This window comes from Crocuta crocuta, unplaced genomic scaffold (assembly GCF_008692635.1).
Source record: "Crocuta crocuta isolate KB4526 unplaced genomic scaffold, BGI_CrCroc_1.0 scaffold687, whole genome shotgun sequence".
Classification (NCBI taxonomy): Eukaryota; Metazoa; Chordata; class Mammalia; order Carnivora; family Hyaenidae; genus Crocuta; species Crocuta crocuta.
Window position 1 is genome coordinate 635,836 of NW_027530182.1, and position 27,125 is coordinate 662,960.

Sequence of the window (27,125 nt, forward strand, 5' to 3'; positions counted from 1 at the left end):
AATTAAAGTCCATTTTTATTCCTGCAAAGACATGAGAAGTTAACATTCTTCACTTTCTCTCTCATTACTGTAGATATTTTTAAACCAAAACATATATATCGAAAGACCTCATTAAGTTGCTTTTTAAAGAAAGCCACTCAACACTAATAAATTATCATAAATGGATTTGGTTAAAAGGGAATGTCAGATTAGGGTCTACTTTCTCAACCCCAATACATTTTCAAATTCACCAAGTCTGGAGTATATTTTTGTTTTTTGTTTCCAATCCTCTGCTCTTAAAGGAACCACACATTAGTAACTGTATGCTACAGCTGTTCCAACATCAGTGGATATGAACATTTCTTACCAAGTTACGCTTTTTCAGTGGAAGAAAGTAATAATAGTGGCAGAAAGAAAACATCAGTGCGTACGAAGTAAGAAGTTCTGTGTAGAAACACAACTGCAGAAAAAGCCAATGATTATCTTCACCAACACAATTGTTAATCCTGAAGAGAAAAATGAAAACGGAAACAGTACTTTAAACTTTAATAAAATGTTAATCTCGGGGCTGGTAAACCTAAAAATAAACACAAACAACGTCATAGTATACTTAACTTCATGGAGGTATGCTAACGTCCCTTAAACCTAAAAGCAAACCATGCATATGAAAAGCTACACTATAAGCATGCCTCCTCCCGTTTGGAAAGCACTTTCTACTTGACGAAAAGGAAGTCCTGGAAGATGATCTGCCTTCAATTCACAACCACCCAGTGTGGCAGGAAGAGCAGATGGCAGTCTCCTTGTTTCATCGATATGGGAACAGGAACAAAGGAGTTAAGACACTTGCCAGAGGAAGAGATAGTAGCCAAGAAAACAAGAACCTTCTCTACAGCGCTCTTCCATTCCAGCTGTGGAGAACAATTTGACCGATTTGAAGTAAAACAACTTAAGCCTGCCGCTCTGACATTATTGCAAAGCAGTCACAATTTTTCTTACTTTTAAAATCCATGCTTAGTTGCTGAAAATAAACGCATAGCCAAAAGTATTTATAAATTCTTAGAGCTGCACTTCCACTATGACAATAGTGAACCATAACCAGGAAAAATGATTAAAATTATGATCCTAAAATTTTCAAGGCTCAAGAGTGTATTGTTCCAAAATTTATTTATTGTGCCCCAATTTTTCAAATATTTTATAATTCCAGCAGAAAACCCTAGTCCCAAACTATCATTTACCTTTACAAATGTTTTCATTTCACTATAGCATTATACTGCCATTGTTTGGGGAACAAAAGATACAATAGGCTCAATTCCTAACAAATTGCTGTTTTTAAGGTGTATCACTGAGACTATTTTTTGAAATCAGATATAGAACTAAATGGAAAACCTGCAGAGGCATTTTCTAAACTTAAGTTCTCATATTTTGTAAATGTGAAAATGCCTGGGTTTTGCTAGGCGCAAGCAGGGCTTTCTCTCGCAAGTGAGAAGTGTGCTCGTGTGGGCACTCAACACACTCTTCCAGAGCCGCTGCTTCCCTGACGTCTGCTGGCCCCACTCTCCTCGTCCTGCCCCAACGTAAGACATAAATGCTATGATGATGGCATCCTTCTTAACTGGAGAGCTTTAAGAAACACGAAGGTGCTCAGTCTATATGTACGAGTTTTTTCAGTAACAAACTATTCAGAAAGAGAAATCAGTGCCAGAAATAGAGAAAATCTCAAGGTGACCTGAGAATTGACCTCCAAATCTAAAGCTCTCAGGCAGCTAAGATGATGCAGTTTCTGAAAATATCAAAAATTCTCTTTGCTTGCAATTTACACTGTCCACTTCCCTTACCCTCTATCTCCACAATGCTCTACTAAGGAATTCAATCAGGAAAGTCCCTCAGTATATTTAAAGCTGCTGGTCTACGCTCCTTTCCTACCTCCAACTCTACTTCCACTCTTCTTCCCACCAGTACTCTGAGAAGCTGACGAAAACCATAGAAGGAGCCAACAAACAGAGAGCTCACCCCAATTTCAGAATTTAGGTTAACAGCACACTTTTTTGTCACCAAGTTAGTCTTTATCCCTTAAAAATAAATAAGGAATATTGCTAATCTCTACAGGAGCAATACATCTCCTGGTTGATTATTTTAAAGCTTAAAATAACGCATTCTTTTCATAGGAAGGATCAATATCCAACTGTAATTTGAACGTGTATTATATATTAATTAATCAGAAACAGTACTCTAAAAAAAGGGTATATAATTTTTTCAGTGTGATTACCACTTACCCAATAATACATGTTTTACCTAGCCTTTTCTTTTTAGTCTATTACTATTATAGTTGTAAACAGATCACTGAGGTTTAGAAAATCTCAGAGAATTAGTCTGTTTAAATTCAAAGCATATTTTTTAAATATCAACTATATATTAATTCACTACACTATTCTGTTAATGATATCAGACAATCATAACCTTTTTTAGATAGTAACCAAGAGCTTTTATCTAATATCTAAGCTTTTTTAAAAAATGCTTTTATTTTTTCCTAATCTTGGGAAATTACTTTCTACTTAAATAATCAATTTATACTAAAAATCAAATTTTCACTAAAAGCTTGGTAACAAATCTTAAATTATGCTATCAAAATAAGTTATCAAAAATATGGGAAACTCTAAACTGATCAGCATTAGCAGACAAAGCTAAACTCCGCCCTTAAGTCAACTGTAGATAAATGCAGTTATAAATTTAAAAAGCCCATCATGCAGTTAACTTTGTATATGCGCATGTATGTGTGTACAAACACAAATATATATGTATTTAGATATATTTACAAAGTGCTACACTATACTAGTTTAAATATTTATACAGAGATCCCATGCTAGGAAAACAGAATTAAATACAATATCTTGCTCACAGATTTTCGTGACAGCTTTGAAATGAGATACAATGCAGAATTCTCACAGCATTTGTTTTCAAAATGCTAGTACTCAACAGAACCATTTTTTAAAATATTACAAGAGAGCCCCCTATTGACCAAAAATGTCAGCAGTTCAGCTGAAGCAGCGAACTACCACTTCTACATATCCAGCACGTATGTAATCTTAATACCTATGTCCAATATATACTATTGAAAAAGGCTTAAAGGGGGTGACATAAGGTGTCAGGGTATCTGAAATACGTTATTCTTTTATTAAACAAGTGGAAGGGAAATACAAACAATGGAATGTATATCATTTATTACAGTTAGAAACTCTAACAGCTACTATTTAAGCACTTTTTATGTGTCAGATACTACACTACCTGCTTTATAAACATTGCCTCATTTAACACAACCATCTCAATTCTATTGATGCTTAGGTGCATCTGATTCTCAGTTTTCTACTCAAATATCTCTATGTTAGAAAAGATAGGATCTCTGTGCAAAAAGGACTTTGGAAGTTGATAGAATCTGATAAAATAAAGGTATCCTTCTTAAAGGATTTTTGAAAACTGCATAATTTTAATATAATTTTTATTTAAATCTACTAAGTCCTAAGATTTATTTTTCACTGTTTTTTCCTCCCCTAAAAGTAAATCATACATAGCTTACCACGGACAGTGATGATCCATTCTCCTAACACAGTGGCCACAGCGGCTACAGTGATGAGAACGCTTTGGTCGCATCAAATTACATTTGTTACATAATTCCCAGAACTCCCGTTCTAGAGAAGGAAATTAAAATCCATTTAATAAAGGCAAAAGAGTAATGTTGAAATTTAGCAACAACAGTTTAGATTTTTAGGAAGTCCTCCATATATACATATATGTATATGTCCAAGAAATTTTTCTTCTTCTACATCTTCACTGTGAGAGTTTGCCAGAAATACTGCTATTCTACTCTATGAAAGTCTTATTCTGTACATTTCTAATTTTAAACACTATAAGAGTAAGACACTCTTAATAGTCAAACTAAACGACAGAAAATAATGCATTTGGGTTTTGGACATATTGCTATAAGTAAAATCTCAAAACTCAAAAGTATAACCAAATTTATTATATTTATTTTTTTAATGTTTATTTTTGAGACAGACAGACAGACAGAGAGCAAGTGGGGGAGGGGCAGAGAGAGAGGGAGTCACAGAATCCCAAGCAGGCTCCAGGCTCTGAGCTAGCTGTCAGCACACAGCCTGATGCGGGGCTCAAACCCAAGAACTGTGAGATCATGAACTGAGCTGAAGTCGGACGCTTAGCCTACTGAGCCACTCAGGCGCCCCAGCAAATTATTATATTTAAAAAGAATTTTATGTAAACAAATTTCGTTCTAGAAATTTTATTAATTAAAAAATAAATAGTGCTGAATCCTGGTTTCATAGACTAAGAAATCAAAATCAATCCTATAAACTCATTAGAAAAACAGAGATAGCATTCTCACCTCCCAACCATTTTATATTTTTAATATCAATAAATTCATTTGGGATTGTTTACAGGAGAGGCTTGGAGGTATTAGAATGGTTTCAGAAATAAAGAAGATTACAAGAAAATTATTATTTAGTGGAAATAAGGGAGTTCTTTACAAAACTCTTCCCTACAGTCAAGTAGCAATTTATTTTACCTTGTAATTAAAGAGGACACATTTAAGTTTCGTGCTAAAAAACATTAGGTTTACAGTCGTCATAAAGAGAAAAGTCATTTGTTTTCAGTATATATTTTTCTAATCAGATACATAAGAACTATATGAAAGTCATCTACAAAGACAATCACTTTATTATACAGAATGTATCCATTTAAAATTTGCTAAAATGGAACTTTCCTTTTACAGAATTCTTAAACTGTCTGTCACCTATGTTCATTTTTTCCAACACTATGTTTAAACTACACTCTAACCTTGTTAAAAGCATGGGCATAGTAAAATTAACCTAACTCTCAATATTCAGATGCAAAGTATGACTCTAGCACACATATGACTAAATATCTGCTAAAGTATAAAAGTTTAAATTTTAAAAAGTTAAAGATTTCAAATATGAGTAAAAGAAGATAATACTAGATAGTATTCAATTTTCTAAAAAGAGATCCTATTTTAATTCCATTATTTTAGTTCAATAACAAGAGTAAAATCAATATATTAGAATTTTATGTAGTAAAGTATTATGAAAAATTCTGCTGAAGAAATCAATAATAATAGTATCAAATTAAGATCTTTTGGGCTGCCTGGGTGGCTCAGTCGGTTAAGCGTCCAACTTTGGTTCAGGTCATGATCTCATCGTTTGTGAGTTTGAGTCCCACATCGAGCTCTGTGCTGAAAGCTCAGAGCCTAGAGCCACTTTGAATTCTGTGTCTCCCTCTCTCTACCCCTCCCGTGCTCATGCTCTGTCTCTGTCTCTCTCTCTCTCTCAATAATAAATGAACGTTAAAAAAAATTAAGAAAAAAAATCTTTTCACTTCTTACAGTTCTTATTTTAATGAAAACTTATGTGAGAGGGAAACACTAAAGATTAATTTAGATAAACTAGTATCATTTAACTGTAAGAAAAAAACTCATTTCACATGTAGCATAATACAGTATCATAAGCAGATCTCTCTTTTCCCACTTAGCCATTGATGCTCCCAAACACCCTAATGTTAAAACCCTGAATTTACATATTGCAAAGATTATAGTCAGGGAATAGACCTTCACTGATGGGCCAATTTTCATTAAAAAAGAGCGTAAAAACTTTGTCTTAAACCAGTGCCTTAAAATATAAATATGTCATATTCATTACTGGTCATTTCAGAATCTGATATTTTAGAGTAAAATCTTTCATACTTGAAATGAAATAATACTAAAAGATGGGGTGGGGCGCCTGGGTGGCTCAGTCAGTTAAGCGTCTGACTTCGGCTTAGGTCATGATTTCCCGGTTCACGGTTTCGAGCCCCGCATCGGGTTCTGTGCTGACAGCTCAAAGCCTGGAGCCTGTTTCGGAATCTGTGTCTCTCTCTACCCCTCCCCCACTCATCTCTGTCTCAAAAATAAATAAACTATTAAAAAAATTGAAATACACTAATGGTAAGAGCAAGAAGGAAAACTTTAAACAAAGATTTTTTTTAAATTTTATACCCTCAGAAAAGAAGACAGCATTTGACTATGGTCAGAGGAAAGCCTATAATTCTGCAGTCTAGACCACAGGGTGGCAAGCTACATTCCACAGGCAAATCATAAGCTAAAAATGGTTTTTACAGTGATCACAATTTTTAGTGATTGAAAATAAGAATTTATGAAATGTAAAAATCATGACATTTGAATTCCAGTGTCCACACATAAAGTTTTATTCATACACAGCTAAGCCCATTCATTTACAGATTATCTATCTATGGCTACTTTTGGGCTACAGTGGCAGAGCTGAGGGGCTGTGACAGAGATTGTAAGGTCTATAAAGCAGAAAATATGTACTATCTGACCCTTTACAGTAAAGACGAGTTGGCCCATCTATGGTCTGGATCATAAATTTGTTTAAAGAAAGAGTTGAACATTCCACTGGCTAAATTTAAGAAACTATACAAGTATCTAAAATGATAAATATATTTGAAAAACTCACATTTTCACACACATATACACCTATGTGTGTAGAGCACAAAGAAAAAAACACACTACTGTAAATATCTAAAAAATATTTTTTTTAAAGAAAAAAAATCCAGCCACCTTAACCTATCCTACATATCTATAAACCATTTCTTGATCTTCTCCCTTTCTTCAAGGTTTATTCATGTTCAAATGTGACCTTAGTCCAAGGGATACAGGAGTGCTGATGCATAGGGGCACATGTACCCCAATGTTCATAGCGGCACTCTCAACAATTGCCAAAACATGGAAAAAGCCTAAGTGTCCATCAACTGACAAATGGATCAAGAAGATGTGGTTTATCTATACAATGGAATACTACATGGCAATGAGAAACAATGAAATCTGGCCATGTGTAGCAACATGGATGGAACTAGAGGGTGTTATGCTGANAAATTAAAATAAAATGTTATGCAGCCATTAAAAAAAATGACCTTAGTGACTGATATATTCTAAGGTCTGAAGACTTTTGCACTAGCCATTTAATATAAAATAAAAGCCTTTGGGAAAAAAATCAGAGAGCAAAATACAATTTGTAAGTGATGAAAATAAAAATTTTAAATTAAAAAAAAAGCCTATAGGAGAGACTCCAGTTGCTAATTTATGGTAGTTATAGATAAATTGAAAACTGACTTTTTTAAAGGAAATTTTAAAGGAAAGAAAAATGAAAAAGTGACTTTTTTTAAGGAAAGAAAAATCAAAACATAAAACAAATCAAAGAAAATGAGTAAACCTAAGTAACCCTAAGTCAACATGATCACATTGTTTTGCATGGATCCTCTTTTGTGTATATGGGTGTGTGTTTATTATTATTATCTTTTGTTATTTATTTAAGTTCAAGTTAGTTAACATAACCGTGTAGTACTGGTTTCAGGAGCAGAATTTAGTGACTCATCACTTACATACAACACCCTCTGCTCATCCCGACAAGTGTCTTCCTTAATGACCATCACCCACTTAGCACCCCCCACCCACCTCCCCTCCAGCAACCCTCAGTTTAAGCAGGGATTCTCTTAATGCTACAAATGAATAAATAAATACAAAGGGGGGGGGGGGGGGGGGGGTTGTTTTTATTATCCTTAGAAGAGAAGAATCACCTTCTATTTAAGACTTCTAAAAGACTTGTATATTAGGCCCTCTCAATTATTGTATTTCAAACCACAAAGTAATATTTTAGGGAGAAAAATATAACTTGAAACTACCAAAATCAATACAACATTTGGCTCTTCACAGAGGTTCCCTGACAGAATCACTTGCCAAAGAAGAAAATAAATGACAGGAAGTCTCTTGCAGATCTCCTTCAAAAAGAGATAGAAGAACTGGGAGCAAAGCAAAACTAGAAGTGAATTCATACCCCTGAGCATTAATAGCATATGCATCCCTATAGCTCGGGGTAAAATTTCAAGGGACATTATCACACAAACTTTAAATGTGCAACATTTTTTAAAACTTGGGAGGATTTTGCACTGTAACAGGGCAGCTCTACTCAAAGCGGCTCTAATAATGACAAAAACACTAAAGTCAAACACGTAAGGGAAGAGCCTGATGATGAAAATGTTCTAAAATTGATTGTGGTGGGGCACCTGGTCGGCTCAGTCAGAAGAGCATGCAACTGTTGATGTCTGGGTTAGGAGTTCAAGCCCCACACTAGACACAGAGCTTACTTACTTACATACATACATTCATAAAACTGGTTTAGTAAAGGTTGCATAATTCTATGCACATATTAAAGCCACTAAATTGTACACTTTAAATGGGTGAATCAAATGGCATATGAATCATAATAAAGCTGTTTTTTAAAAAAGAGACTGAATAAAAAAATTTCATAAAACCTGAATGTAATATAAAATATTTGTATATTTCAAACATGCATGTGATTAATTTCAGTAACAGAAATTGACAGTGATTTTATTTGACTATTTAATTTACACACCCAAAAGTTTATAAGAATCAAATTCTGGGGAATCTTTGCAGAGACAATGCAACATTCTCTTATATTCAAACTGCCTCATATATTTGGAGGGTTACACTAATACTAAACTTATTCTACTTAAAAAAAAAAAAAACAGAGAGGGATGTAAAATATTTCAGGGAAATTCAATTAAAAATGGTTAAAATCATAAAAGTGCTGGGGTTTACGTTCCCTTTCCTAAAGAATCCAATTATATAAAACTGCTCAACCTTAAAACAAGGATGAGTAAATGTCACTTTTTATGGCCCCAACTCTATAGTCATGCTATATGATTTTTTCACTATTAAAATCCTGTATATTTTTACTAAGTTAAAACCATATTCGCAAAAGAATCAGGGAATCACCACAAAGCACATGATGACTTCAATTTCTCCCAGAATCAAAGCCAAGGTGAAAAAAGGGCTAAAATTATTCCTCTCTGTACAGATGCATGGTAAACAAGATGATGGAGACACGTATTGAGATGTCACGGCAGCTCTTTAACAACCTGCTGTGTGACAGTCCACACTCTTGATTTTTTGGTCTACCTACCTTGTAAAATTACCACGAGGATCAAATGACGTGCGACAGTAAAAGACTTTGGAAACATTAAAATATGATAAATGAGTGTCTTTTTTTCGACCGGGCAAAAGATAAGTCTTCGGAACTCAGTGAAGAAAAACAGGCCAAACGTCAGCTGTGATCAGATAGAATGCAGACAACCAAATAGCAGCCAGAGGCTATGGAGTCTTCCGTCACCAGGGCCCTAAGCTAAAGGTAACATGATGGGTCCACATAATTTGTTTAGCATTCGTTTAAAACCAATGTTTTTTACATTTTTAGTTATCAATTTTTTTCAAATTTTCTCTTAAAATTTTTCAAAATTTCTCTTAAAAACTGAGATTCTCTGTTTTCTCTTCAAAATTCTAAGATCTAGGAATACAGGGCCTATGTGACAATTTCAGTGTAGAGGAGTAGCGGCTGCTGCCTTTGGATAGGAGATTTTCAAGTTCCTTTGTGGCCCCTTTCTCTGATTTGCAGTATCTGATACATGTAGGCATCTGAGTGACCACTGCAAACTAAAGATTTTGTAACAAATGGGTCAGGAGTTAGGAAAAGCCTGCTTCTCTAGTTTTCTGGAAATACGGGGTTTTAGAGTTGAAACAGGCAAAACATTTACCAAGATGTTAGAGAGCCTTTGGTTTAGACTAGTTGAGACATGACACTCTGTACAAACTGCAGACTGCCACCCTCCCCGCCCAAACACACGTGCACGTGTGCGCCCACACACACACCTAGCTGACGGTGACACGGCTTCTGTAAGTTAAAGAAATGAAATATTCGACACAATCCTCAGAAACTTCCACAGCCATGCAGATATCAGTGTCATATCATTCCCATTTCATCATTAGACTTGCAAAGCCAAGTGTGTCTCTAAATGACAGACCTCAAAAAACAAGAGTCAGGAACTTAAGGAAGACTCTTTAAGTGACATGCCAGTAATCTAATTTCAGAAGGACTTAACAGGTTCCCCAATTTTTTTTTTTTTTTGACACACTGCAATCACCTGGGATCTTTAAAAAATACAGATACCTGATTCCCATCTCCAGACATTCTGATTAAATCAATATGGGATGTGATCAGGACACTGAAATTTTTTAAATCTCCCCCATGGATTCAAATGTGCAACAAGTCTGGAAAGCACTGAAGTACTATAAGAAGTACTGTGACTCTCAAATGTAGCACAAAGTCATATACATCTCTCATTAGAAGAAAGTACAGAGAGCTCTCAAAGCTTATATGGCAAATGATCAAGAAGTGAAACTGAGGAAAGAGGGTAAATGAGGGTTACCATCCCTAGCTCGCAATAAAACAAGCAACAAATTTCATTTTTGTGATCTGAATGGTTATTGTAAAATAAGCTAATCCTAAATTACCTTCAATGGACACTAGAATAAAAGATCTCAAATTTTTCACTGAATTGTTAGAACTTGGAAAAATACAGGCAATAGTATCATTAAACTACAAATACTGACTCTAAGCAATATTCTCTTTATAATATCATACACAAAGTGAGGGACACCATCAAAAAGATTCCTTTATGAAATTAAGATATATCAGATAACTATATATCATTCAACAAGTACTTACCCAGCACCTACTGAATGACAGAGATGGGCACTGAGGATACAGCATCGAACAGATGAAGAAAACAAAACAGAAAATCTACACCCTCACAGAGGCTCTACAGATGCAGTGTGGGAGGAGAGAAAAACAAGTGAACAAGTAAACTACACAAAGAGACAGGGAGCGAGGGGCACAACAGTCAGCTGGGATTTGCAATTATAAACACAGAAGTCTAGAAAGAAAACATTTGAGAAAAGACAGGAAGAACGCTGTAGATGACATATGTAACTGGCACACACTAAAGGCTGTAAAATGCATTCACAAAGATAAAATAATGCAGGCATAGTCGAACTGATAAATCTGAAAAGTGCCGTACCTCCATGTGGAATCTTAGGGTTCTCTGGGAGTCTTCCCGGGTCAGTTATTGAGGCCCTCACTAAAGCAACCAGACAAAATATGGCAATGCCATAGAATACTTGGAAACAAATAAGAAAGTTAAGTAAATAAATGAGTCATTTATTCTTCAAAACATTTTATCAAGAAGCATATTTAACGTTTAAATGTATATTTTCATGAATGCCATCAGGATAAATGATTTTCAAAAAATAAATGGAAAAATTAAATGATCAATTTCATTCACCAAATAATACTGCCAAGAGGATTTTCTCAAACGTATCACCTTTAAAGGTTGTTTTGCATAATAACTGATAAACTTACTATGGATCAGATTTTTTTTTACAAATTCCTTGTCAATAATGGCATAAATGAAGGGGTTCACTTTTAATTACTATGTGTACTATATGTGACAGAATCAAAGCAGCATTTTAAAACCTATCCTACAATGAAACTCCTTCATTGCCTCTAACTGGCTAACTTCAAAATTACTTGGAGTTAGTGACATTCAATTGCTTCTTTCAACAAATCTTAAAATATTTACATAATGTGAAAATAAAGAACCTAGAAATTTTGAGTTTTTAAAAGAATAACTAGAAAAACAGTGGTAAGGAAAAACAGATCCAGCCATTATAATTCTACCTTTTAAATGAATAAAAAATAGGCATGTGGTAGGGCAGTGGGGGGGCTGTGAGAAGGTACTATGCCTATAATAGGAAACTTGGTCTGCGCACTAACTCCAAGACCAACTGCATGGTACTGATCAGTTTTATCACTTGTACAACAGAGATCGTATTTCCCACAGCACTTGTGAGGTCAAAATGACATAATGTACCAGGTAACTGTGAATGCCATCCATATAAATGTAAACTCTATCATTTCAATCTTATCCTTTTAATCCTAAGCAAGCCAGCACCAAATGAACTACAGCAGAAAATAATTATCCAGAAATGCAAAGTGTTATCATAATCAACATCATAATTTTTGCATCATGAAATTCTCATTTCCCAGTAATATATACCATCGTCATTCTGAAAACTCCTCCCACACTTGAAATAAGTACGTAATAGAAACATTAAAAATACACACACACACAAAATAGCACTACTGCACCAGTTTCATTTTAAACAAAATGACCTTCATATATTTTGCAGAGTTAGATAAGGAGATAACCACATTTATGTAACCCTACAAAATGTATAAAAGCCAGTCTTCTTAAAACTTCTACAATTTATTTAGTAAATAACTTAACATGAATAACACTAATACTCAAAGAAAGGTTATAATAGCGGTACTATATTCCATAAACATTCACAGTGAGAAAATCCTTTAATTATATAAAGAAAAAAAGATCAGAAACTCACTTATTATTAATATGCCTGGAATGTGTCCTTCTTCATAGTGAGGAAAGAGGACAATCTTGGGAATTAAGACAATATTGTATAACCACACAAAGACAATCAAACCCATGCAGCACCAACCATGTGGGTCAACAACAAAGTGAATCCGGAGGCCCATTTTGCTGTCCTCCAAGTGCCTGCCGACCCACAAGGGAGACGACCCTACAGAGGGGGAAGACAGAACAAAGTTACTTATACAGAAAAAACTATTTGGCTAAAACAAAACTCCATTCCTGGCAACTATAAAATGACACTGAGTTTTCTTTGTATATTTTTGACAAAAGGAAACACATTGGGAAACAGAGAGGTTTCAGGACATTCAAGTTTCATCATAAGCTTCACATAATTTAATTCTAGTTTCTACTCTGAATTGCTATCAGAGTATAAACTGGCAATACCTTCTGAAGGTTAAGCACGAGTCTGTCCTGAACCCAGCAATTCCTTATGTAAGCCCGGGAGGGAATGAGACCAAGTGTCAAAAGATATGTGCAAAATGTTTTAGAACTTTTAGTCATAAGACTAACAGATGCTCACACAAGTCAAAACAGTGAGGTGGGAGGGTGTTTACTAACCAGAAAGGACAGAAGGGAAACTTTGAGGGGCTAGTAATGTTCCATATCTTGACCTAGGCGGTGCTTCAAGGGTACACACATATGTAAAAATTCATAGAGCTGTATACTTAAGATTTGTGCAATTTAAATTTTAAGCCACAATACAATGCTTAAAAAATCATTTTGAAAAATTCTTATAAAAAGAGGAAAGTACTTACAAATTGCCAAAAATATTTAAAATCATGGAACGAAGCCCAACTAATCTTATTACTATCAATTCAAGAAGACTCCTGTTTAAGATCTTGGCAAGGATGTGGAGAAACGGGAACCCTCTTGCACCGTTGGGTGCAGAGAATGCAAACTGGTGCAGACATTCTGGGAAACAATACGGAGGTTCCTCAAACGGTTAAAAATATAACTACTGGATGATTCAGCAATTACACGATTAGGTATTTACCCAAAGGATACAAAAAGACTAATTCAGAGGGGGGTGCATGTAGCCCAATGTTCATAGCAGCGTTATCAACAATAGCCAAACGATGGAGAGAGCCCAAACATCCACTGACTGAAGAACGGATAAAGAAGATGTGGTTTGCATACATATACAATGGACTATTACTCAGCAATAAAAAAAGAATGAAATCCTGCCATTTGCTACAAAGTGAATGGAGCTAGAGTGTATTATGCTAAGCGAAATAAGTTAGTCAGTGAAAGACAAATACCATATGATTCCACTCATATGTGGAATTTAAGAAAACAGATTAACATGTCGGGGGGTGGGGGAGGAGAGAGAGGGCAACAAACCTGAAGAGACTCTCAAAGATAGAGAACTCGATGGTTGATGAGGGAAACGGTGGGGGATGCGCACTAAGGGGCACTTGTTGGGAGGAGCACTGGGTGTTATATGTAAGTGATGAATCACTGAATTCTACTCTTTTTTTTTAATTTTTTTATTTATTTCTAGGAGAGAGAGAGAGAGAGAGCGCACGCGTGAGCAGGAGAGGGTCAGAGAGAGAGGGAGATACAGACTCTGAAATTGACTCCAGGCTCCGAGCTGGCAGTCAGCACAGAGCCCGATGCGGGGCTCGAACCCACGAACCGCGAGATCATGACCTAAGTGAAAGTCGGACGCTTAACCGACTAAGCCACCCAGGCGCCCCTGAATTCTACTCTTGAAACCATACTTTTGCACTGTATATTCACTAACTAAAATTTAAATAAAAATTTGAAAAGAAAAAAAAAAGGAGACTCCTATTTAAATGGGGCTTGTATCACATGAGTGTTAAAAATATTTATGGTACCAAAAAATGTGATCTAAAATATATCCCTACCTTAGTAGGTATAATTTATAAGCTTAAACAATTACTATAGAAGGTCAAGGGGGCACCTTTTACAGAAAATACAATGGAATAACACTATAATAAACCAGGATAATGTTTCTCAAACCTGTAAACAAACCAGAATCAACTGAGGAGCTCTTTAAAATAGTCATTCAAAGGCCTCATTCTAGATCCACTGAATCCTAATTCCTTATGGAGTTAAGCTCAAAAACCAATAAAATGTTTTAAAATGCTCCCCAGGTGTCTGATAGAGCTGACAGGTATCTAGGAGCAGCTGATCCAAAAGCTTCCGTAAGACTTCAACGTTAGGGCAATGAGCTGAATTCAGCTGAACAAATTTATTTACAGAGCCTCCACTATACACAAGTTATAATAGATACAATGATGAATGAGACATTGTCTTTGCTTAAAGAAACTAATAGTCTAGTTGGGGTAAGAATCGTAAGATTTAAAAGAACATGCTGAGTTCCAGAGATGTGGACAAGATGTCACCGGAGGCATGGAGGGTGGACACTAGGTAAATTAGGGCAAGACTTCCTATAGGAGGGGAAATATGAGTTCAGTTTTAAAAGACGAGTAAATGTTATCCAGGGGCGCCTGGGTGGCTCAGATGGTTGAGCATTAGACTCTTGATTTTGGCTCAGGTCCCAATCCCAGGGTCGTGGGATTGAGCCCCACATTAAGTGTGGAACCTGCTTGGGATTCTCTCTCTCTCCTCTGCCCTCCCCCCCTTCTGTACTTGCACTCTCTCTCTAAATAAAAAATTAAGGGGCACCCGGGTGACTCCGTTGGTTGAGCATCTGACTCTGGCTCAGGACATGATCTCACAGTTTGTGAGTTCAAGCCCCACGCTGGGCTCACTGCTGTCAGCCTGTCAGCAGAGAGCTCACTTTGGATCCTCTGTCCCCTTCTCTCTCTGTCCGTACCCAACTACACTCTTTCAAAAATTTAATTCATTAATTAAATTTAAAAAACTTTTTAAAAAGTTATCCAAGCAAAGAAAGGTGACAATACTACAAACAGAAGGAAGAGCAGGAGGTATATAAAATTGTATGCAGTATTACCAATCACCATCATAAATCATACAGCTTGCAGTGGAGTGAGGGATGAGAAAGAAGGGGCTACATCATGGCATAAAGAGGCCATGTTAGAAAGCTAAGATTTCATTCCTAGGCAATGGAAAGCTACTGAAGCAAGGGAGGTAGCATAATGAGTTTTATACTTTAAAAAAATTACTGAAGCTCTAGTGGTCGAGGATAAAATTAAAGATCAATTAGGCTAAGAAAAGACAAAAGCCAAAATCAGGTTTGGAGAAGAGATCAATTGAGAAAATAGTTGCAATCATACCAGTACAGTTTTACTAACTGATTGGATATTAGGGGGTTAAAGAGTCCAAAATGACTCCCAGATTTTCATCCCTTACTAGCATCAGATGAAGAGACTCAGGGTACCCACCCCTTAGAGGTCTTGCCATTGTGCTTTAAAGCTACAAAGCTACCAGAACAAAGGAAAAAAGATTTAGGATTAGCTCATTTTAAAGTAATATCCTGATGCTATCAACCTTAGAACATGCAAATATTGGAGCCACAGGCAAAAAGGCAAGAAATCAAATGCAACATGACCCAACTGTTTAAATCAGATCTAGTGGAAATTAGTCTTTATGTATGAATTCTAAAATAGGAAAAAGCGTCTACGCCTTAAAAAAGTAAAAGTTGAACTCCATTACCTTTTAATTAGAAAATTAAAAGACTATCAGGATCATTAAAGTGAGGAAAGTCACAGAGTATGCTATTTCATTCACTGGGTATCATCGTTTTAAAAACTGAAGGAGCTGAAATACAAATGATATGCTGTCTACGTAGTTAAAATGAGAAACATTAAAAAGAATGTTTATTTTTATAGTCTTGCCAACCATCAAGTGCTAAAAGAAATGACAGAAGGCTCTGTTTCTCAACATGTTCAATATTATTAACTTCATGTACTTTCTTTCTTGCAATGTTTCAGTTCCATTCAGGACTGAAAAACAGACCATGAATTCCAATAATTACAGTGAACAGAATACTTTTATTACTTACTTCTAAATTTATTAATATTAGAAACAGAAAAACATACAAGCCAGCAAAACAAGTAGCAGAACTGTCAAATACTCATTCATTTTTTTGAATTCTTAAATTTTTCTTGTAAGAGATTTCTCACAACTGGAAATACTAGATACTGGCAAGTATAGCTAAATGTGTCTGTTCTTCCCGTATGTAAAATACATAGACAGCAAGCTCTAAAAGAACACACATCCCCAAGGAAAAGTAAGCAAAGAAAAGAGAAATAGAACAATGAGTGAATAAGATGCTGATTTTTTTTTTTAAATACCTGATAAGTGAAAATTAGTGCCACATAAGCCTAGATTGTCCTGAAGCAAACAGTAGTCTTCCAAGAGCTCCAAATCAGATTACCACCAGAGACATGTAACTCGTAGAGTTGTAGGGTCACCGCACTCGGTTAATATCTACCAGGCGTGGTTTCGGGCTGAACAGAAACTATTACACACTCTGACCGACAACCGAACTGAACACACTGCTGTTACTCGGTCTCAGGGGTGGCACTTGTAAGATACTTTCATTAGCCAGAGATCCTAACGTGCTAATTTGTATATTAGATGGTGAGCTCATGACTCAAACTTTGATGTAACCAGTGGACCTACTGGTACTTCAACATTTTTTAAGATTGCTATCTGGTAACTCTACTTGAGGGTGGTGACTAACTTCATTAATGATGTAAATTACTACAGCACAAACTTTTTTTAAAAGATGTTATAATTCAGCTCTAATAAACTAGACCACATAAATATTTACAACTTTCAAACTATTCTAGTAGGAAACCACCTTTCTTTTCTTGCCTTTTTAGAAAAGCAACTACATTTTACCATGTATTTTCCTCGCGAAGAATACTCGAGTCACTAAGAAAAGAAAGGGATTTGGAAAACTATAAGATAGAAAATGATAACATCAAGATGCAGATTTTAGAAAATGATAAAAATTGGCCAAAATAATTTACAAGAAATCTAGCCAAATGTTACCTCTAAACTTCCAGGTGTATAGGACTCTCTACCTCAGCCAGTGGTCCTATAATGGCTCATGAGCATGAAAAAAATATTCCTTCTCTACTTCCTCCTATCTGCAATGTCCCTATCATTTTACTTACTCTCTTTAAATTCAACTCATACTTCAAGGTCAATTTGAATCTCACTCTCCCTATGAAATTTTTCCTGTCACCTCAGTTCGCAGAGATTTTTTTCCTTCTAAATTCCAAATAAAAAAGCAGAACTAGTAGACGAAAATAGCAAGTAGTTTTATAATCTTAGAATGAGGAGGGGCTTCACAAAAAGGCCCAGAGGTGAAGTATAAGCACATAAAGATTAAAATCTGTGAAGCCTAAAACAAACCAAAAAACAAAGTTAAAAGATAAAGCATCTCTTTTTTAAAAAACATTACAACAGGCTGCCTGGGTGGCTCAGTTGGTTAAGCATCCGACTCTTGGTTTTGGCTCAGGACATGATAATACAGTTCCTGAGTTCGGGCTCTGTGCTGATAGTGCGGAGCCTGCTTGGGATTCTCTCTTCCTCCATCTCTCTCTGCCTCTCCCCTGCTTGAGCATTCTCTCTCTCTCTCAAAATAAACAAACAAACATTAAATAAACAAAAAAAAAAACACTACATCATATGACTGGTGAGAGGCATACGAATACACAGAGAAGCAATTCACAAAGGAAAAAAAAATTCAATGGCTAATCATTACTGATTAGGAAAATGTGGAATAACTAAGCCTATTTTTCGTCCTTTGTATTCAAAACCTTTTAGAAAGACAGATGATTATCCAGCCTGGAGAGAACATACAGAAAAGGACCCTCTCACCCATTACTGGTAGGCATGTAAACTGATACGATCATCTTTAGAAGACAATTTAGCAGTATCTATTAAAACGTCAAATAGATTTGGCCCAGAGTTTATTTCTAACTACCAAGGTACTCATTAGAGTGTAGAGGTAAATACACATTCAAGGTGTTCTACACAGCGCTTTTTGTAATCATAAAAATATGGCACAACTTCAGTGTTCAAGAAGAGGGAGGGGAATGATCAAACAAACTATAAGACCTCCAAGGTATAGACTATTTCTAAGTTACTGCAATTTTAATATCTTTAATGTTTGTTTATTTTTGAGAGCACGAGCAAGGGAGGGCCAGAGAGAAGGGGCACAGAGGATCTGAAGCGGGCTCCTGGCTGACAACAGAGAGCCTGATATGGGGCTCGAACTGCTGAACCATTAGATGGTGACCTGAGCCGAAAAGGAGGTAGATCTAGATCTGTACACGGCTGCCCACACAAAGTATTGAATGAAAGATTGCAAGTTATATGAGAAAAAGCTTAACAGTGGTTTCCTGGGGGAGAGGAGGATAATAATAGACTAGGAAAGGTGTAAAGGGAAGTTTCTGGTTCCCTCATAAAGATTTCTATCTTGATAGGAGTTTGAGACACACAGGTTATAACTTTATCAAGGTTAGCAAATGTACACGTAAGATTGGTGCATTTCGTGGTATGTAAATATACCTTTTAAAAAAAAAACCCTATAAACCAATATTGAACTCTAGTTAATGATATGTAGGCTGAAGTATCAGGTAGGGAGTGGCAGGAGGAAATGTACGGATACCTGCAATTTACTATGAAACGGATCCAAAAAACTAAAGTGGATTGTCAGATGGACCAAGAGATGGATGAGCATGTGATAATGCTTAATAAAATATTAGCTGTATTATCTAGGTGATGAATATTCAGATGTTGATTTCAACTCTTCTGTTTAAAATTTTTCAAAATTAAATGTTGCAGGGGAAAGCAAATTACAGAAAAGTTTGTAGTGCAGAAGCATCAGCTGTAAAACCATATCAGATTTATAATTCAGAAAGAAGTCTTTGAAATTCATACTACGTACAGATTACTTTTCTCTATGAAAAAGAAATTTAAGAAAATGTCTAATTAAAATTTAATACGAGAAATTTTAAATAAACATAATGTAGCTACAGTTATCTTTTTTTAGAAATGAACAATTATTTAATGTATCTAAACATAAGACTTTAAGGATACTATGACACATAATATAGAAACATATTTCCACATAAAATTAAATGTAGACTTACCAATTGGAAATTCACCAAGATGTGTTGTAATTTTTCTGGTACTTGCATTTAGAGGTTTTATCTTGATTCATTCTTTTTTTAATTACATCCCAACAAATGGATCTCTCCTCAGTAACAGTTCTCCATGAGGATCTATTAATGGTTTAACAAATAATGATCTCTTACAAAGATAAAAATTATAAGCTGCTAAATATTCTGACTGTGAAAATGTCCATTACAAACGTTTTAAATTCAGAAATAAGAGGACTCAATTTCACCTAGCTTTGTTTTTGTATCCTACCCCATCTCTCCCAAAATCTGCACTTGATTTTCATCATACATGAAAGTTCCCTCTTTTGAAACCACCCAGTTCCCATAAAATCAAATTAGTATTGTGTATCCAACATTTGGGCTTCATCAAACTCTTGACCACAAATTACAAATGACAACAGATTCTGAGATCACTGATGAGACAAGATACAGTGTAATGTCTATCAAGATGTGAGGCTAGAATTATCCAATCACAACTGATAAACTGAAAGTAGTTTAAAAATAGAAACAAGCTAGTTTAAAATGTTTTAAGGAAAAAAAGCTATCTTCCTATAATGAACCATTAAGAGAATCAACCATAAAAGTTAGCTTCTATAGTTCAAGCTTAAACAATAATACTGTAGAGTTCTAGATAACACACATATACCAATTCAGCATTTCACTAATTCAATGAACATCTACTGACTATATACCATGCCTCTGCACCGGATACAGATAACAAAAGAGATGGACCCCATCCTCAGTGGAGACAGACACAGACAAGATCAATGCCAGGTAAGACAACGTAAGACGGGGGCAAGAGGGCAAGAATGCATCTCGTTCATAGAAGATGGGTAATGGCTCATAGAACTGTTTTCAGTTGTGTGAATAGTTATGTGCATACAAGGTTGCAGCATAAAATGTACTTCTCCTGGTAAGCTGCTGGCAGGAAAAGGGTTCTGGATGTAGTAAAACCTAAGAGGTAGCTCATCAAAGAATGGAGGCTCTTGTAAACAAGGGAGTAAAAGAAGCAAGAGTACAGAAGCAGGCAGAAAAAACCTAAGTAAATTGAAATGACTGGTCACTGCACATGGAAGAATGGGGTAAAACATGCAGCCCACTCAAATGATTTCATGAACCACAAGAAAAGAGTGATCTCAGAGTGAAAAATACTGTTAAACCATGCTGAGGAGTCTGGACTTTGCACTTAGCCTAGTGGAAAATAACTATAGGATTTTAGGGGAAACCATGATGAAGTCTGCCTCCTGGGAAGAAGAGCAATGCTATGAAGAATGGACTTGGTTGGATAGATAGAGCTCCAAAACTGACTATATAAAATAAGCTAGGCTTACTGGTTACCCAAGTAAGAAATGAGGGCACATGATAAGGCCACAGCAGCAGTGACTTATAAGAGGAGTGCAGAGGGGAGGGGTGAAGAAGGAACACTTAAGACAAGAGGCACGAGGAAAAGGGCAGATTAAGAATGTAATGAGTAAACCTGGGGCACCTGGGTGGCTCAGTTGGTTAAACAGCCAACTCTTGATCTCAGCTCCGGTCCTGATTGCATGATTCGTGAGATCGAGCCTCATGTCAGGCTCTGTGCTGACAGAGCAGAGACTGCTTGGGATCCTCTCTCTTCCTCTTTCTCTCTCTCCACCCCTCCTGTGCTCACATGTTTCTCTCTCTCTCTCTCTCTCAAAATAAATAAATAAACTTTAAAAAAAGAATTTAATAAGTAAAGCTGATAGGACTTGGTGATCAATTGGAATCAAAGGGCAGACTGTAGGATGGCTCTCAAGTTCTTGGCTTAGGGACTATGTAAAGGGTGGTACCATTCTCCAAGACAGGAAATAAAGAACAAGTTACGAGTTTGTTAAGCATACTGCTTGCCAAAGCAAAAGGAAACTATTACAGACTGACGATGTGAAAAATACACCAAAATCATTATCATTACATTTCCATTCTCTTTATAGATTTCTTAACTATATGTTCTTCCCCACATCAGTCAGTCTATGGTCCATGGTTGTTAGATTGTCAAATGTAACTTGTTTCTCCTCTAACTTTTTAAATTAATCTAAGAATGGTTTTCTTGCCTGCACCTTTGATTTTCGGAGGCAAAATATGGAATGGCAAAGTAGAGGAGCTGCTACTCTAACAGCAAAGGAATGAATTCATCATCTTCTAGGGAAAAAAATCTCTAACAGAATTAAATGTGGTACAGCAAAATGTGTGAAACATGGCCTAAGTCAATAATGCTGCTGTGGCCGTGATTCTAGAGTGGCTTCCTAATGTTTCAGCAGAACACTGCTTCCTGTCAGTATTATTAGGTAACAGCACAAGTCAACCATCTATGAGTCAAACCCCAGTCACTCCCTGGCTTCGACTCTAGGAAACGCCTACATTTACAGTTATTAGAGCTACCCTGCAGCCAGAGAGAGCATCCAAATGGGATACACATTTTCTCTAATTCACCAGCATCATCGGCATCATGGAATCAAATCTCACCTAAGTGGTATAGAAACAATGCCAGGCTTAAAACTTCAAGTAATTTTGGGATAATAAAGACTATCCCAAAGCTTCGTTAACTATAAAGGGGAATTAAATTTAACATTACTATTTCTAAAAGAATACAATCAACAATTCACAGGGCAAAAAAAAAAAAAAAAAGTTCCCACATAAAGTTCCCAAAAGAAAAATGGTTAACACATGAAAATATAAAATTTAAACTTACAATTGCTTCTTTAAGAAAATTTTTTAAATGTTTATTTATTTTTGAGAGGAAGTGAGACAGAGTATGAGCAGGGGAGGACAGAAAGAGAGGGAGACACAGAATCTGAAGAAGGACCCAGGCTCTAAGCCGTCAGCACTGAGACCAATGCAGGCCTCGAACCCACAAACGGTGAGATCATGACCTGAGCCGAAGCTGGGTACTCAACCGACAAGCCACCCAGGTGCCCCTAAACCTATAACTGCTTCTTAAAGTTACAACTATATACTTTTAAACATACTCATACAGACATTTAACTTCTGATTTTATCTACTCTGAAAATTGGCCAAGTTAAATAATTCCACCCAAAATATCAGGCTATAGCTATCTCTAACAATTAGCCAAAGATGTTAATTCGATTTTTTAAATACCACATAGGTACTCAGTTTATTTCAACAGAGTAGGAAATTAACCCTGTGGGGATATGAAAAAGAGTCACATTCCAATTCTGACATAGCTTATTAGCTCTCCAGGTGCAGTTTCTTCTCAAGCTTCAGTTTAGCCATCTGTAAAATGGCGATAAAAATAACTCACGGGATCATCAATGTGAGTAAATGAGAAATTGCCTAACAAATGATAAGCAACTCTCAAAATAGTAACTTTAAAAGGGAGTGGGGATAGAAGAAGAAGAGAGACAAAGAGAAGTTTTACTTCTAGTTTTGTAAACTCCAGATGTTTCTAGGTCCCCATCTTTAAGAAAATCAAGCCATGATACAATGCAAACATGCCCCAGCTCTACTTCTTCTAAAGCTAACATCTAAGAACACTTGTCAAAGATGAGGAACCTCGAGTGGCCCAGTCGCTTGGCTGATATCATACTGTAAGCCCAGAGAGAAGTTTTCTTTCCACATGTTGGCATGAGGTCTCTTCAAGCAGAACACCAAAAATAGAGATCTGACCTCAGAGAGACTGAACTAAAACCTGTAAACCCAATCTCTTTGGGCTGGTAAGTTAAGGACTGAAACATGGGAGCAAATCAGGACCCAGTTTCAGAAACTAATGAAGAAGGCACAATGAAAGTAGGGAGCTTTGACTCAATTCTGAGGTCTCCAAGAAGACTCTGAAAATGTGGTGGGCAAAGGGTCAAAGCAGACCATACTTGCACCATCAATGGTTTCAAGAACCCACTCCTAGAACAAGTTTTTAAATCACTCCATTCTAGGCAAAATTGAACATAAGCCCTTACTCCTCTGTGTACCTGCTTCATGAGTGAGAAATAGAGGTAAATTAATGTCTCTAGTAAAAATACTGCACTACAGTGACACACTTCATCAAAATCTCCTAACACAAAGCACAAATAGCTTGGAAGGCATGGGATGATAGGAATTAAAGAGACCAAATATTGCTTCAGTCAGTACAAAAGGTCTGCATGGGAATCTTCATGTCAGAAGGCAGGGATGTGGGAAAGTGTGAGGGAAGACAAGAAATGGAGTTGAAGGCAGAGTAGGGATGGAAGACAACAGATAAGCTTTGCTTCAAATATGGCACAAGGAAAACCTTCGGATGCAGTAAAAGTCAGAAAGGAAGCTAGCATGTTCTTCCAAGGGGGAAGGGTAACTAGCTACTTACCCCTAGCACTCACTGCACCAAGAGGGATTGGGGGGAAAAAAAACCCAAAAACACTAAATCAGATGTCCTTCACACCAAGCTTTACCAAAGCAGTCACAGTTTAAGAATAACACTAAAAGACGGGGTGGGGCGCCTGGGTGGCTCAGTCAGTTAAGCATCCAACTTGGGCTCAGGTCATGATCTCACAGTTCGTGAGTTTAAGCCCCACATCTGGCTGTGCACTGCTGATGCGGAGCCTGCGTGGGATCCTCGCTCTCTCCTCTCTCAATGCCCCTCCCCCACTCACACTTACTCTTTCTCCAAATTAAAAAAAAAATTAGAGGCGCCTGGATGGCTCAGTCCATTAAGCACCGGACTTCAGCTCAGGTCATGATCTCACAGTTAATGGGTTCGAGCCCCACATCAGGCTCTGTGCTGACAGCTAGCTCAGAGCCTGGAGCCTGTCTTCAGATTCTGTGACTCCCTCTCTCTCTGACCCTCTCTTGCTCAGCCTGTCTCTCTCTCTCTCAAAAATAAATAAAACAATAAAAAAACACTAAAAGAGAAAAAAAAATTTTAAATAACAACACTAAAAGAGAGAAGAAAAAAATCACTCCTAACTTGCTTGAAGCTGAAAATCCTGCACTAGGTAAGGTTTCATCCCATAATTATGGACAAAAGCCTTAAAATCAGAAGCCTGGTTGAGATCACACTGAGCAAGTTAAGTTAAAACTAAAATAAAATTAATCAGTGAGTGGTAAAATACTAATTTTTATCTAACCTGCCCTCTTGTGAAAGCGGCAACAAGTAGATGGATGGAGAGAATAGTTATCTGCTCAGGCTCTTACATGGGTGAGGTTAATCCACTGGAGAGGAAAACCGCAGGCTAAGAGGAGGCCTAAAAGGCCAATGACAAACTTTGAAAAAGTCCCACCGTTTCCTAGATAATAAACTACCATCACACTACGTATTTGAGGGGAGGTAACTCCCAGAGAGAGCAGTGCCACTTTACATCTGTGAATAACTAGGTTTATTCAATTTACCAAAGATAATGGACCAAAAAACTCACAATGCTGACAACAAGAAAAACTGGGGTTTTCCACCTCTTCCTGTCTTTTATCTGTATTTTTCACTGATTCAAAATAGTTCAAATATGTTCAATTTTAATTTTTTTAATGTTTGTATTTATTTCTGAGAGAGAGAGAGAGAGAGAGAGAGAGACAGCTTGAGCAGGGGAGGGTCAGAGAGACAGGGAGACAGTCATCAAGTGAAGAATCGGAAGCAGGCTCCAGGCTCTGAGCTAGCTGTCAGCACAGAGCCCGATGCGGGGCTCGAACCCACGAACCTGTGAGATCATGACCTGAGCCGAAGTCAGACGCTCAACCGACTGCGCCACCCAGGTGTCCCTAAATACGTTCAACTTTAATAAGAAGTATAAATGCACTGATCATTCTACTAGATATTAAAATGCCACTTATATTTAGTGCACTCGAAAAATTGAATCTGAGCTCTAATGTTTTACTAAAGCAATATAAAATTCCTTCATGCCTTAATATAAAGACTGAACTTGGAGAACAACCCCCTGGTAATACAAATAGCATTTCCTCTGCCTTCCCTGTTATGCCTCTTAATACTCATACAATTACAGAGCATTCTACGCTGAAGAAGATTGTATTGACTCACACTCCATTTCAATCCCAGAAAAAAGCTCCATGGAGACCATACTAGACTTCTCAATTAGTTTCTCCGCTAATACATGACATTATGTTATCCATGAACTTTTCCACAGGTTCTGAATCAGTCCCTACGAATTAAAGAAATCAGGCAGTGGGCAAATAAGTAACCATTTTAGGATTCACTGATGATTTCTTCCTTAGAATCTAAGCTGATGTTACATGTATGATGTTAAGCTGATGTTACATGTATGCATTTTAAAATACATTTCTTTTATTAAAATACCCCAGAGACAGGCAGTGTGACAGTTACCATCATTTACAATATGCTCTATTTCATTTATTCCAACTATACTTCTAAAGTATGTTACGTTTAACAGAAGGGATCTAATACAATCCCATTGTTTTACATCCAAAATGAGGAATTCTAGAATAGTACTAGGCCATGTACTATTCCAAAAGTATGGAAATATATTTTTTTAGTTATATTTTGATATAATTTTACTAACGCTTCTTCAGGAATTTTCTTAAAATGCACTATTAACACGCATGTTAAAGGATTTTAAGGTAATTACAAATGTAGCATAAGCCAAGTGATATGGGAAAGCTAAACCAAGCCTTAAAGAATTTAGCCTAACTCCTTAGTTGTATAGATGAGAAAACACTCTGGGTCACCGGCCTATTCATGACCCTAGAGCTAGACTGTGACAGCAATGGGACTAGAATGTAGCTTTTCTTTCCACTACACTAAGTCTCATTTGGTCCTTTCCTTCCAATTGATTTCTCACCTCATCACTTCTTCAAAAATCTTTTTTGCCATTAAGAGGTTGCACAACTAAAGCAAGATAAAACACCGCTCTGGATTTTATCGGTAAAATCCAAAGAAATGGAAGGATTTAACAAGAAATCACACAAAAAACCAGGGAGAGCACACACCAGGCAGTCATCAAGTGATAACTATTATTATTCGTTATCATTAGTATTATTATTACCACAAGGAAGGCAGTGAATTTTTTTAAAGGTTACATATTAGCATCCTAGGCAGAGAATCCATTTGAGACATCAACTTGCGCTCAATTATCCTTAGTCGTCTTTTCGGCTGTAACTTTACACTATGATTTATGACCCACCCACAATGACCTTGATTTTTTTTTTCCTCTTGTACTTTTATGGACTGCTATACTGCAATATTTTCGAGTAATAACCGGTCGGGTTCTCTCAGCCCTAGAGATACAGACATCCTCCACTGAGTCACAAGGGATTTTAAAATGTGACCCAAATATAGCTTAGGAAACCACAACTTTAAATGGACTCTCCACTTAAAATCCAGCGACCTATTTATTATAGCGAATGGTAACAAGTGCACACTGCTGTCACCCACCCATAAGCCATTTTCTCAAAATCACTCTTGGATCTGGGGGAGGGAGGCAAAAGGTCACTAAAGGAGCCAACTATTCTGCCCCGGCTAGTCCTCGGCAGCCACCCCCCAGCCATCCGGGAATGAATGAAAGGCTGTGGCATCACAGACAAACGTGAGATCCCTGCGCGGGTCTCTGGGCGAGGGTGCAGAGAGGGAAAACTGGAGTTCACAGGCGATAAACTCGGGGCGCATATTTAACAAATTAAAAAACAAACTCCCCCAAATCA

The 27,125-nt window shown here is 36.7% G+C and overlaps 1 protein-coding gene across 5 annotated transcripts in view; it reads right to left on the reverse strand.

Moving 5' to 3' along the window:
* ZDHHC21 (zDHHC palmitoyltransferase 21) overlaps positions 1–27,125 on the reverse strand; it is an 82,528-nt gene that overhangs the window by 54,970 nt on the left and 433 nt on the right. For 3 of the 5 annotated variants that reach the window (XM_077765039.1, XM_077765038.1, XM_077765036.1), the window contains exons 1-6: positions 25,489–25,593; positions 19,482–19,613; positions 12,371–12,568; positions 10,990–11,088; positions 3,551–3,662; positions 347–485 (exon numbers count right to left, since the gene is read on the reverse strand). In XM_077765039.1, the coding sequence (XP_077621165.1) occupies positions 347–485; positions 3,551–3,662; positions 10,990–11,088; positions 12,371–12,524 (504 nt within the window). In that variant the 5' untranslated portion in view covers positions 12,525–12,568; positions 19,482–19,613; positions 25,489–25,593. Of the gene's footprint in view, positions 1–346; positions 486–3,550; positions 3,663–10,637; positions 10,730–10,989; positions 11,089–12,370; positions 12,569–19,481; positions 19,614–25,488; positions 25,594–27,125 lie in introns of those variants that run through there. The other 2 variants (XM_077765037.1, XM_077765040.1) reach the window with 2 other exon arrangements.